The sequence below is a fragment of the Elephas maximus genome, chromosome 22 (genome assembly GCF_024166365.1).
Source record: "Elephas maximus indicus isolate mEleMax1 chromosome 22, mEleMax1 primary haplotype, whole genome shotgun sequence".
Classification (NCBI taxonomy): domain Eukaryota; kingdom Metazoa; phylum Chordata; class Mammalia; order Proboscidea; family Elephantidae; genus Elephas; species Elephas maximus.
In genome coordinates this window covers 24,356,496-24,370,084 of record NC_064840.1, presented here as the reverse complement: position 1 = coordinate 24,370,084, position 13,589 = coordinate 24,356,496, and the positions used below count along the sequence as shown (strand labels likewise).

General features: G+C 43.1%; 1 protein-coding gene across 9 annotated transcripts in view; it reads left to right on the top strand.

Moving 5' to 3' along the window:
* DEPDC5 (DEP domain containing 5, GATOR1 subcomplex subunit) overlaps positions 1-13,589 on the top strand; it is a 148,360-nt gene that overhangs the window by 68,833 nt on the left and 65,938 nt on the right. For 6 of the 9 annotated variants that reach the window (XM_049865363.1, XM_049865359.1, XM_049865358.1 and 3 more), the window contains 3 exons: positions 853-950; positions 10,386-10,451; positions 13,334-13,517. In XM_049865363.1, coding sequence (XP_049721320.1) covers positions 853-950; positions 10,386-10,451; positions 13,334-13,517 — 348 coding nt within the window. The remainder of the gene's footprint in view (positions 1-852; positions 951-10,385; positions 10,452-13,333; positions 13,518-13,589) is intronic. The other 3 variants (XM_049865366.1, XM_049865361.1, XM_049865362.1) reach the window with 2 other exon arrangements.

Below are 13,589 nucleotides of genomic sequence, written 5' to 3'. Positions count from 1 at the left end.
GGCTGTCCCTTTGTTAGTCAGCATCATTCACCTCATTGGGAAAGTGCAAAGCAAACAGTCTGGCTTTCTTGCCCAAGTTGTTACCGAGGCCCTGCTTCAGGTTTAACTTGAATCCAAAACACACTTTATAAACCTCAGACATGGTTTCTTAAGAACTCCAGTCAAGGGTGAAAACGAGAGGAAGTGCTTTGGCCTTTGCACTCAGAGACAGGTGCTGCCGGCCGTGTATTTTGGGCAGCCTCTCTTTGACTCCTGTCGTTTTAGTCATTGAGAAATTCCACTGCTGAGTTTAGAAGAATTAACACCAAAAGCAATGTGGAAATCAAGACCTGTGTTTATAGAAACAACTCTTTTTGTGAATCAAGACCTCTGAATGTGTTACAGGGTATCCAAAGAATCATACAGGAAGAGAGTCATTTACACCTTGACAAGCCTAGGCTCACTATTCCTGTGATGCTTTGCAAAGAGCAATCTCTGAGCCCTTTTTTGGTCACCTTGACATCATGCAAGATGGGTGAGGGATGAGGGCAGAACATGGCCATCTATACCTCTGTTCAGGCACCTCACATCCTCCTACTTCTGTGGGTGCTTGTAAGGCAAAGGCATAGGACAGACAGGGCAGGTGGTCTAGCAAGGCAATGGGAAAGCAGCAGGGTGCTGGGGCAGGAGGTGGCAGCCATAGGAGGCCAGAGCTGGCACTCAAACCAAACCGTGTGACCCTGCTGGCCTTTGATATGGATCCGGTGGCCAAATAGACCAGTTCTTGATGGCAACCCCCAGTGTACAAGGGGAGCAGGATGTAAAAGGTGATGATCTGCATTAAGCCAGGTGGCTGGGCTCTATTCTCTGCAGGCACAGCTCTTCCCGCCAGCCTGGTGACAGCATGTCCTTCTTGAACTTCAGTGGAACAGAAGAGCTTTCTGTCAGCCTGCTTAGCAACAGTGGTGCAGGTAACCAATCCAAGAGGTAATAGAGTTGGGATGCTCAGAGCAGGCTCACATCTAGAAGTGATACGAGAGCCAGAAAGCAGAGCCATGTCTATTTTAGGATCATTTCACAATTTTGGGTGTCCCATTTAGAAGCAGTTCTGTATAATGCATGGAATTATAAATGGGCTGCACAGTACATTTTTAGCCAAGAACATGTTGGTCAAGGCACATTTGTCATTGATCTGTCAGCGAGTTGCGATGGTGGGCTGCTTATGGGCTGTGTGTGGGGGTGAGACCAGGGATGGGGCAAGAGTGGTCTTTGCTTTAGAGGAGTTTTCAGATGGGGGCAGGGGCAACCTACTTCCATAAAAACAGGAGAGACCTAGAGGGGAACAGTGTGGCTTTGGCTATGAGATCAGAAAAGAGAAGGGTAGCAGAGTAGCTTCAAGAAGTGGGCAGGCACCTCAGACTTGCTGGGGTATGATCCAGTTAGGTGAAGAGTTAGCTGGTGAGCGCCCAGGCGGAGGTGGGGGAAAAGTATGAACTTATATTAATAAAGGTTTCACGTTTCTGGAAGCACTTCAATTTCTATTATCCAATCCAATCGAATAGGGCATAAGTTATTAATCATATATTACACATGGGGCAACCTAATACCCAGAGATGTAGAAATATTAAACTAATTTCTGAAGCGAGTAGCCAGGTGTCTTGACTCAGGCAATAAAAAATAATGTATTTATTTTAAATTTTCACAGAGTAAAATTCATTCTTTTTGGTTCCTCATCTGATGACACTATTCAGGGTACCTTTAAGGGTGCAGTAGAACATTAGTTTGGATGGGTGGAGGCAGATTTTGGAAGCCTCCAAGGACAGGTATTCTACAAAATGAGTGTGGAAAACATTAAAACGGGGGAAACATGGTGCAACGACTTCCTGCCTTAGTGTTCTGTAAGCTAACTGTTCTTATTCTTCCTGCACTTGTGTTCTGTAAGCTGACTTGCTATTATTCTTTCTGCCTTAGAATTCTATAAGCTGACTTGCATTTCTGAAACTTGACTTAAGGAAGGTGTAGTGAAGAATTGGTTAATCACGTTTCCCTTCATTCATTGACAGATTCATCTGATAATATTCCTAGAGGCCTGTGGTGAAGGCTTGGGAACTGGGTTGGCAGTAAGAGAATCTCTAATGCATTCTGAAGACACCATTTTGATTGCTTTGCCAAACCAAGGGTCTGTTTTTTTAGGATCCCAGAGTTTGAGCTTTCCAGGTTGTTTGGGGTAGAGTTGCATTGAAGGGGGTTATTCTGGGGCTTGCTGGACTGTGCATTGAGCTAGTTTCACTGCTGCCTAAGAAAACCAAAATCAAACCTATCACCATTGAGTCTCATAGTGACCCTGTAGGACAGAGTAGAACTTTCTATAGGGTTTCCAAGGCTGTAATCTTTATGGAAGCAGACTGACACATCTTTCTCCTGGGGAGCAGCTGGTTAAGTTCGACTGCTGACCTTTTGGTTAGCAGCCGAGTGCTTAACCACTGTGCCACTAGGTCTCCTTTCATGGTGCATAGAAGTGGGGGAAATTACAACTTCAGATGGTTGCAGTACCGGCAGCAACCCAGGATAGTTCTGGGCCCAGGGTAGCTCAGGTAGACCAGGTGAGTCCCCAGAAGGTGAGTCTTTTGGAATTTTCAAATCTACTCTGGAGAAAAGAGGAAGGTTTCAAAGAATCCTCATTTGGGGATGGCTGTGGAAGATCCTCAAGTGACACCAGTCCTTTGAGCTAAGAGTTCCCTGGCACACACACAAAAAGCATTTGCCCACACCTGGATCTCTGGCTCAACCTTCTGCCTTTTGAGCTTCTGACCTCTAGATACATTTGCCTGATAAACCACCCTGCTTGGATGACCCCCCAAGAACCTTATCATTGTTGACAACACGAGTACCTTATCCTTATTGGCAACACAACTTACGTCTCTGTTTCCCAGACCCACCCTTCCTCTTCTTTTCCCTCTTCACTCATTGACAGCTCATCTCCATTCTTACTGCCGTTGCCTTTGTTCAGATCCCTGTCATTTCTGACCAGGATTATTGCAGTAGCCTTCTAAGTGATCTTACCACTCTGTTGTTCTTGTCATCTCTGATCATCTTCCATGCTGTCACCGATGAGATATTTCCAAGTGCAAGCCTAATCAGGTGTTCCTTCCCACATGTAAAACCTTCAGTGGTTCCCTGTGGATTATAATGCTGGTCGTCATCTAGCTCTTGCCTGCCTTTGTGTCTTATCTGCTTCCACTTTCACACAACATTGCCTATGCAAAGAGAGCAGGCTCTAGAATCTTAGACTGTGAGTCCTGACTGTACCTATCACTAGCTGTGAGGCCTTTGGGCTAGTTACCTAACTTCTGTGCATCTCAGTTTCTCCATCTGTGAGAATCATTGTGAGTATTAAATGTGATGATCCATGGAAAGTGCTGAGTACAGCGCCTGGCACCCATGGTGAGTACACAACGAATGGTAGTTGTCATTGTCGTTATTATCGTTAGATGAGTATATTTTATATTCTGGCCATTGCTTGTAGTTCTTCAAGGAACTATGTCCTCAGATGCCTTCCCATAGACTAGTCCCTCTGTGGAAGATGCTGCTTACCTTTCACCTCCTTTGTCTGCCTGACAGATGTCAATTAGGTCTTTATGATTCAGATCGAACAATACCTCCTCTTTGAAGGCCTCTTTGGTGGTTCCTGTCTCTTTCCCATGCCCTCCCAGGCGATGTTTTCGTAGAAGCTCCATATGCATAATTCTCTTGTGCAGCTTGGCACATCATGATCCCACTGTTCCTATGGCTGTCTCCACTAGACCAAAGGAGCTTATCTTTAGTCATCTTTTCTCTACAGTGTTTAGCGCATTTATTGACGAATGCATTTTATACTTCCAAGACCAAGCTGCTGTATGTGAGAAGCATTTGAATGACCCATAAAATGAATCTGTTTAATTGGTATGCAAGTGTTCAATTATATAAATAATTCCTAGAATATTCAGCTTTTGAAAGGTGTGGGCTCCTTGGGCTGTCTTTCTGGTCATGGTGATGCGGTTGGGCGGCATCGTTCCTACCCTTGCCCAGCCTCCTTTTAGGCAGTAGCATATGTTACCAGAAGATCATGCAGAAGTAGTCTGCAGCAGTCCTCGCATGGGAATTGTGTTTCCACTCTGACCATGTGCTACCTGATCAATTACGTTAACCAGTCACAGAAAGAAAGTCTTTCTGATTATTGTCAACACATGAAATAACTGATTAATAAGCACATCTTGTCAGATTTATCTTAAGGATATACCCAGAATCTGGCCATATCTCATCACCTCCACTGGTCCTACCTTGGTCCAAGCATCACCTCCACCGGTCCTACCTTGGTCCAAGGTACCATCATCTTTTGCCTGGATTGTGAAAGTGACCTCCTAACTGGTCTCTTGGCTTCTTTCTTCCCAGTGGTTTATTCTCAACACAGCAATTCAGAGTACTCCTGAAACAGAACTGTGATCATGAAAGTTCTCTGTCCAAAACCCTCCAAAGACTTCCCAAATCACTCTGAGTAGAAGCCAAAGGCGTTACCATAGCCAACAGAGCCGCCTGTGTCATGTGACCCTTGTTAGTTCCAAACCTTGTCTCCTACTCTTCCCTCTCATTTCACTCTAGCAGCTCCCCAAACCCATCAGGCATACCCTGAATCTCAGGGCCCTTTATCTGGCTGTCCCTCGTGCTCTAATGCTCTTAGAGAGCCTAATGGCTAAGATGTCCATATGTCTGGGTTTGTCCAGGATGGTCTTGGTTTGAGTTTATTGTCCTGTATAATTATTAATAGTGTCACTTTTCACTCTCAAAGATGTCCTGGATTAAATAATAAATTATATAGGCTCCCTGCCCATAGCTTGCTCTTGTGTACCCGAATTGCCAGGTCCTATCCTGGCACTCCCCACCCAACTTCCCTGCCTAATACTTTTTTTTTTTTTTTAACTTTTATTAAGCTTCAAGTGAACGTTTACAAATCCAATCAGTCTGTCACATATAAGTTTACATGTATCTTTCTCCGTACTCCCAGTTGCTCTTCCCCTATTGAGTCAGCCCTTTCAGTCTCTCCTTCCGTGACAATTTTGCCAGCTTCCCTCTCTCTCTATCCTCCCATCCCCCCTCGAGACAAGAGTTGCCAACACACTCTCAAGTGTCCACCTGATATAATTAGCTCACTCTTCATCAGCATCTCTCTCCCACCCGCTGACCAGTCCCTTTCATGTCTGATGAGTTGTCTTTGGGGATGGTTCCTGTCCTGTGCCGACAGAAGGTCTGGGGAGCATGGCCGCCGGGATTCCTCTAGTCTCAGTCAGACCATTAAGTATGGTCTTTTTATGAGAATCTGGGGTCTGCATCCCACTGATCTCCTGTTCCCTCAGGAGTTCTCTGTTGTGCTCCCTGTCAGGGCAGTCATCGATTGTGGCCGGGCACCAACTAGTTCTTCTGGTCTCAGGATGATGTAGGTCTCTGGTTCATGTGGCCCTTTCTGTCTCTTGGGCTCTTAGTTGTCGTGTGATCTTGGTGTTCTTCATTTTCCTTTGCTCCAGGTGGGTTGAGACCAATTGATGCATCTTAGATGGCCGCTTGTTCCTGCCTAATACTTTTTCATAGCATGTATCACCACCTGACATACTGGATTTTTTAATTTGACATTTTTTGTTGTAAGCTGCATGAGGGCAGAGATTATTGTTTTGTTCATAGCTGTATCTCCTGTTCTTAAAACTATTTCTGTCATGTATTCATTAGTTGAATAAACACTAAAAGCCCTCTGAGGTTAACATCTCTCTCTATTGAAGAATGCTTTTTTTTCTTCTCCCCCTTATAACCTCGCTGAATAATTAACTGGATTCCTTTCCTCAAAGATTTGGACAATCTTTTTCTAACTTCCTTTGTTTTGAAGTAACTTTCCTTCCAAATCATCCTCTATCTCCGCAGTATATGGTTTGCTTTCCTCAAACTTCACTAAACTCTTTCCCATCCCAGAAATGTTTGTTGAACTCTAATAGGACACTGTACTAAGGGCTGAGAAGAAACAAAAATACTTGAGACACCAACTCTTCCAGCCTCAGGGAGCTTTGGTTCATTAATCACTTGGAATTGTATTTGAAGCAGTTCCCTGTGGAGTGGGTAACATGAGTGAAAGGAAAGCCTTCTCGAGGGAAGTTGGACTGTGAATTGTTCTGGTGATATACTGACACTTTGAACATGTGACCCTTGCTAAATTCTGTTGTGCTAGATAAGTGAGTGTTCTGGATTAAAGCCCCAGCTCTGCTCCTCACTGATGCTTGAAGTTAGCCTTCAGCCTCCATTGAGCCTCAGGTTCTTCATCTGTGTCACAGGCGTTACACACCTGCCTGCTTGCCCCACAGATTTTTAGCCAGGATCAAAAATAGGTTGGATTTGTTAAGGGCAAATTTGTCATGTCGAGTCCTTGTTTTGGGATTAGGTGGGTTATAAAAAAGCAACTAGTTAACATTTCATTAATTAAAAAGCTGAAAAGAAAACAGGAAAACCTCATCTTTGGCTCCACCTTCATCTTCCCAGGCGGGCAGTTTGTACCATCTGCAGACGCTCATGCGTGACTCAGAGTTCCTTCTGCATTTGGATGTGATTCTTATGTGAGTCATGGCTCGCAGTGAGTGGCATCTCTGTGGATTTCCCTCCTGGCCCTCTAGAATTTCATTTTTGAGCTACTGTTGGCAGGGCCTCATAGCTCTACTGTTCACATATTTTTTACCATGTTGCCCAGCAGGGACCAGGTGGTTGGTTAGATTAGATAGTTTATATGCCTCTCTTTCTTTAACTGGACACCACATGGAGGTGCTCTAGATAATTTAGAAAAAGAAAATGAGTAAATGCCTTATTTTCTTTCTCCTTTGTGTTGGGATTCAACATCTGAAACATGGTATTTGTGTTGATTAGGTGCATATGGCAGATTTGGCCTGAGAGCTGAGGTAAAAAATAAATCAGACCACATTCAAAGCTAGAAGAAAAGGCCTTCAAAGGCACTCATCCAGGCCAGGTTGGTTTTTTTACATGTAAATGCCATCTCTCTGGAGTCCTGGTCATGCAGTGGTTAAGAGCTCGACTGCTAACCAAAAGGTCAGCAGTTCGAATCTACCAGCTGCTCTGTGGAAACACTATGGGGCAGCTCTGCTCTGTTCTGTAGGGTCATTATGAGTTGGAATTGACTCGATGGCAACAGGTTTGGTTTTGGGGTTTGGTCATCTCTATAGCCCAGAGAGGAGAAACAATCGGCCCCAGGCATGGGCTTCTAGATGTGTGCCTGGGGTAGCCCTGAAGGCCCTATATGGATTACCTTTTTAGGCCATGAGGTAAATAACCAGTGAACAAGTTCAAACTTCATGACTTTGAACAGATGTCAAAAGAGACAGAACTAAGATGATTCTTTTCAGCATTGGCTCTCTAAGTTATGTGTCTGGCATAGAACTTTGAGAGAGAGGTCTCATTCACAAATGTTGAGTTGGAGCACAACTGACTGACCATGAGGTCTCACTTCCATCGTGTTAGTTGTTAAGGGTCTTCATATGCCAACAGTGAGTTTGCTGGTTAAAAAGAAAGCCTCAAAGGCAGAGCCTATAGGAGAGGCAGTATGGTAGCCATGGACTGCAAGGAAACTAAGCAGCTTACTAGAAACCCTTAAAAGACTATTTCTTTATTTATTTAAATTTTTAAAAATTGCTGTTTCCTTAAAATAAAGTTATTGTGGGGGGAGGATACAAAAGGCTGTATTGGTTAGAGATGGAAAAGACCCATTTTTGGCCAAGGAGCCAAAGCTGCTCTGAGAACCCTTTTATTGATTGCCTCTATGAACATGAACAATTGCTTGCAAGATTATATATTGAAATATTTTTTAGTGTAAAAATTACAGTTGTCTCACAGACCAAGTATAGATTGGGTTTTCTGGTTTTGTTTTGTTTTTTCCAAAATGCTAAATCATCACTATAAAGTAATATAACTAACTTAACAGAAAGGTGATGTAATGCTCAAACTTAACATCCAAATTAGCATTGCCCCCTTGAGAACAGTAACTCTACTATTGCTCAGTGTTTTGGGAATGCCAGTTTTGTAACTGCCTTCATACCAATTCTCAGGCTGAACAAGAAAATCCACCTCATTGCTACTGTCTAGTCATGCTTTACGTTTGTATGAAAATGGTGTTGATAGTATTTTCAGAAAATTTAGCTCCAGATGGCTTTGGCAGTTAACAAAGAACAGGTTATGTGTATTTCCAATAGCTGGAAATTGGTGCCCCAGATGAGTAGTTGAGAAATAGAGTAGCCAGAGAGTTGAGCAGAGAGAGGACTTCCTACTTACTGTGTAACCTTCAGTAAGTTACTGAGGCTGATTCCTTTAGCTGTGAAAGATGGGTAACACCTGCCTTACACCTACACACCCTCAGGGTGTGGGTTTGAATGAAAGGAAATACTGTATTTGTCCAACTTCATAAAATACATCTTCTATTATGATGACCAGTAATTTTTAAAAATCTGTAAAAAGTAGTTCCAAAAAAAGAAGTTCTAAAATTGTTTTGACCAAGTTACATCATCTTTTTAATTAAAAAAATTATAAATTTAAAAAAAATTTTGTATTTTAATTTACATGCAGTAAAATTCACCCTTTCTGGCATATAGTTCTGTGAGTTTTGACAAATACATAGAGTTATATAACCACCACCACATCAAGATACAGAACATTCCCACTACCCCCCAGAATTTCCTTACAGTGCTCTTTTGTACTCAGCCCCTCTCCCTGTCCCCTGAGGACCTGTCCCTCTAGTTTTACCTTTCCCAGAATGTCATGTACACGGAATCATACAATTCGTAGCCTTTTGAGTTAGGCTTTTTTCACTCGGCATAATGTATCTGAGGGCAGTTCATCTAGGTTGTTGTATCAGTAGTTCGTTCTTTTGACTGCTGAGTAGTATGCCCTGGTATAGATGTTTATCCACTGGCCAGTTGAAAGGCATTTGGGTTGTTCCCAGTTTTGGGCAATTATGAATAAAGCCACTGTAAATATTTACATAACAGGTTTTTGTGTGAACATAAACTTTCATTTCTCTTGGGCAGATTCCTAGGAGTAGTATTACTAGGTCAAATGGTAAATATATATTTAACTTTTTTAGAAACTGCTGACTATCTTCCAAAGTGGCTGTACCATTTTGCATTCCCATCAATGGTGTATGAGGGTTTCAGTTGCTCCACCTCCTTGTCAGCACTTGGTATGGCCAGTTATTTCAGCCATTCAGATAGGCATGTAGCAGCAACTCACTGTGGTTTCAGTTTACCACTTCTCTAGTGATTAATGGTGTTAACCATTTTTTCATGTGCTTCTTTGCCTTCTGTATATGTTTTATGGTAAAGTATCTATTCAAATCTTTTGTCCATTTTTTTTTCTTGAGTTTTAAGAATATTCTTTATGTATTCTAGATACAAGTTGTCAGATATGTGATTTGCAAATGTTTTCTTCTAGGCTGTAGCTTGTCTTTTTGTTCTCATCATTGTCTTTCACAGAGCAAAAGTTTTTGATTTTGATGACATCCAGTATATAAATTATTTCTTTTATGAATCATGAGTTCGTTTGTCATATCTCAGAACTTTTGTCTAAGATATCATCTTATAAAAGATTTCACAAGGAATTTACAAATATATTTTTGTTATAAAAGATTCAAATGACAAAAGTAAAAAGTGCAAGTTCTCTTTTACCTCTATCCCCACCTCCAGCTTCCTTTTTGTAGATAACCACTGTCAATAGTTTGGTAAGGATCCTTCCAATCAATTTTAGGATGTAATTTTATAGTAAATATGTGTTTTAAAAGGGACATTTTAAAATTAGTTCTGTTACTTTATAGTCAATAATTTGCATATCAGAGAATCTTTCTATTTTTTCTTTTACCCTGATTACAAGTTAAATCATTGTTTTTCTCTTAAAAGTAGTGAGTTCTGTCTCATACTGCAGCAAGTCATGATTTGAGGAGGAAAATTCCAGAAGATGACTGTTGAGTGGACTAAATTTAAATAGGTCATTTTGTATTTGCTAAAGATTGCTCTAATTAGTTGAAGTGGCTTTGAAATATGTCCATGTTCTTAAAATTGCTTGTGTGTGTGTGCCCACGCATGCGCTCGCACGTGCTTGCTAAAGGTCTCATTGGGCACATGGTATTGAAAGCCTCATAGTAAAGTTCTGGCTCATTCCCAAATTTTAGACTGCTCATTTTTCTTTAATTCTTTTGTGCTGTTTGAAATACTCAGCACAGAATTTGCAGTTGGCTCACAATTTTTAGCTACAATTTTAGGCTTTTTCAACCGTAACTATTCAGACCTTTTTTTGCTGAATGACCCTCATTAATATAAGCTGTTTTCATCTTTCCATAGGTATGAATCCTAGGACCCAGAATAAGGATTCTCTAGAGGACAGTGTCTCTACCTCTTCAGACCCAAGTAAGAGGGGGCAGCTGTCTAGGGAGGTAGGGAGGGGGCTGGTCAGAGCATCTGGGAGTAAGAGGAAGTCCTGTGCGAAGAGGACGATCTGGAAGTTCATGTGTCTCTGGGATGAGGGAAGGCAGTGACCTGAGGGAGGACTGATCCTTAGGGTCTCTGATGGAAGGCGAGAGTGGAATGGCTGAATATTCCCGAATGTGATTCAGGGGCACATGGGGAGAGTAACGGAATTCCCACAAGCCCCTCATGCCAGTCCAGAACAGGCCCTTAGTCCTCAAATGCCCAGTGATGGTTCTGGGGAGAAGACAGAAGGAATAGGAAGAATCAGAGCTGTTTACCTACCTGTAGTTGATAATGTTTGGCTGGGAGGCATTTGCTGTGATCATCCTTGTATATTTAAATAGCTGTGCAGTAAGAGAAGAGGTAAATACCTACAGTTACAAAATAACAGGAAAAAAACCCTACCACCTAAAGTGGGCTTATTTTACTTAGCTGTGACCACTGTGTATATATCACTGAGTATTTTTTATCCCCATTTATGGTTAACTTTAATAATCAAATCCTTTCATTATTTCTTTAGGTCCCTTATTAGTCATTTTTAATGACAGTTTTATCACATGACTGTATCCTAGTTTGAATAATTGTTCTTCTGTTGGTAACCATTTGGATTGTTCCCAAGTTTTTTTAGCTGTAGCATATAATGCAGATTTAATGCATGATACAGTAGGTGTATTTTTTCTTTTTGGTTCATGTCCTTGGAATACATTCCCCAAAGTATGGTTGTCAGATTTTGATTATTTTCCAGAAAGCTACCAGCACGAATAGATGAGCTTATTTCTTTGCAACCCCAGCACTGGATTTTTGTCACCTGTGTTTATCACTGCTGATTTCATGGTTCTGAGATGGGAACCCCCTCAGAGGCCTTCTTTGCAGGGCCAGAAGAAATGGGGGTTCTTTTTGGGGGGCTGTGCTCTGGAGACAGAGTGTCATTAAACTAAGAACAGAGAGCTGTTCTCACTATGGGGTCTTGGACCAAGCATTTGAATTCTCTGTGTCTTGGTGTGTGCCCAGCAGAAAACACTTCTGGAAGCTTTTAGTAAATCCTGGAAGCTGATGAGGGCCAGAAGGATCTAAGAGTGAATGAAGATATAGCTGTCTTGTGTTTCTGGCTTCCCCTGTTGTGACTTTGATCAAGTCTCTTCCTTTTTGTTCCTGGTTCTAACCAGGAAGTAGGAACAAGCACACCCTCTCACCTGCCATATAGGGAAGTTGGAGTGATTAATTAGGTAATTCTAGGCTATGTTGTGTGCTCCTTGAAGTATTAATAAGTTGACAAGACCAGTCTGGACCGTGGGGTTAGACCCAGTGCAGGTTCAGTGATCTTCCCAAGGTGCTGGTGCTGCATAGGGCATGTTTCCCACTGTAATGCGGTTCTCCTCTGGTCCTTTAACTCCTGGTTCAGCAGGACTCAGTTGTACTGGGTAGTTTGTGTCTGTCACACACTATATGGTGGAAAAATCCCAGAGCAGAGAGGATTCTAGTCCTGACTCTGCTACCAGTGTAACCTCTCGGAGGTTCCGCCTGGTCATGTGTATGAAGGGGTTGATGCTGTCACCACACCTACTCCATAGAGGCAGCATGAGGTCTGATGCAACAACAGGTGCTACAGCACGTTGTATAGCAATGTACACATGGGAGGTGTAGGAGTCTCCTGCGAAGGAGTCAGAGGCAAAGGCATGGAGTATTTCTGCTTCGTAGTGCCCCCTCTTACAGAGATTTGAAAAATAATCTTTACTTAAATTACCCCAAGAGGTAACTTCTCTATTACTTGAACTCCATGGTTCTCAGCCAGGGGTGGCTTTGCCCCCACCCCCAGTAGACATTTGGCAATGTCACATCATTAAGGAGCCCTGGTAGTGCAGTGGTTAAAGTGCTCGGCTGCTAACTGAAAGGTCGAGGATTCGATCCCACCAGCTGCCCCACAGGAGAAAGATGTGGCAGCCTGCTTCTGCAAAGATCACAGCCTTGGAAACCCTATGGGGCAATTCTAATCTGTCCTGCAGGGTCAACGTGAATCAGAATTGGCTTGACGGCAAACTGTGGTTTGGTTTGGTTGGAGACATCTTTGTCACAACTGGGGGGTGCTACGGGTGTCTAGTGGATAGAGACCAGTGATCCTGCTCAACATCCTGCAGTGCACAAGACGGCCACCACAACAAAGAATTATCCTGTCCGGAATGTCAGTAGTGCCAAAGTTGAGAACCCCTGCTTTAACTGAAGAGCAGGCGTTTCAGGACAGATCCATGTGGTCGAGCCCCTGCTGCTGACTGTAGCTTTCCTTCTCTGGCCTCATAACTTTCCCAGACATCCTTCCTTGATTACTTCTTCTACCCTTTTGGATCTGTTACTCATTTTTGCAGTTCTGAAAATATTCTGTATTCTGCTACTGTATGTTGTCTACTCCGAAATCAGGTGGAGCTCTCCTTTCCCCACCTAGGCCCTCTGCAGCCTTGGGAAGATGCTGTGGCTTAAGCCTCTCACCTGCTCTTGGAATGTTGATTTGCTTCATATGTAACTGCCTGCCCTGCGGTAACCTACCTCACTGGTATTGCGGCTGTAGCTTAAGGGCAGCAGAAATTAAACGTTTATCAGCTGTGAATCCATTTGCATGATGGGATTGGATAAGCATGTGCACTGCATTGTCTAACAAACTCTGTTTCTCTTTCTCTCCCCCCTCTTCCTCCTCTCCCTCCCTATCCTGGCAATTTTATCACCTTTTACCATGAACATTTTTTCCCCACCCTTTCCATTTCCTGTCCTCCCTGCATCCTACACCTGCTCTGACAACCACGTGTGCCTTTTTCCCCTGCAACATGAGGCAGTTCTGACACTGTCTGCTCCCCCTGTAGTGCCAGGCTTCTGTTGCACAGTTGGAGTGGACTGGAAATCTCTCACTACTCCGGCATGCCTCCCCCTCACCACCGACTACTTCCCCGACCGCCAGAGCCTGCAGAACGACTACACGGAAGGCTGCTACGATCTCCTCCCAGAAACAGACATTGACAGGTGCGTATCAAAGGAGAAGTGCACCCTGCCTTTATTTGTCGGGATTCCAGATGTGTTCCAGTAAATGTGTTC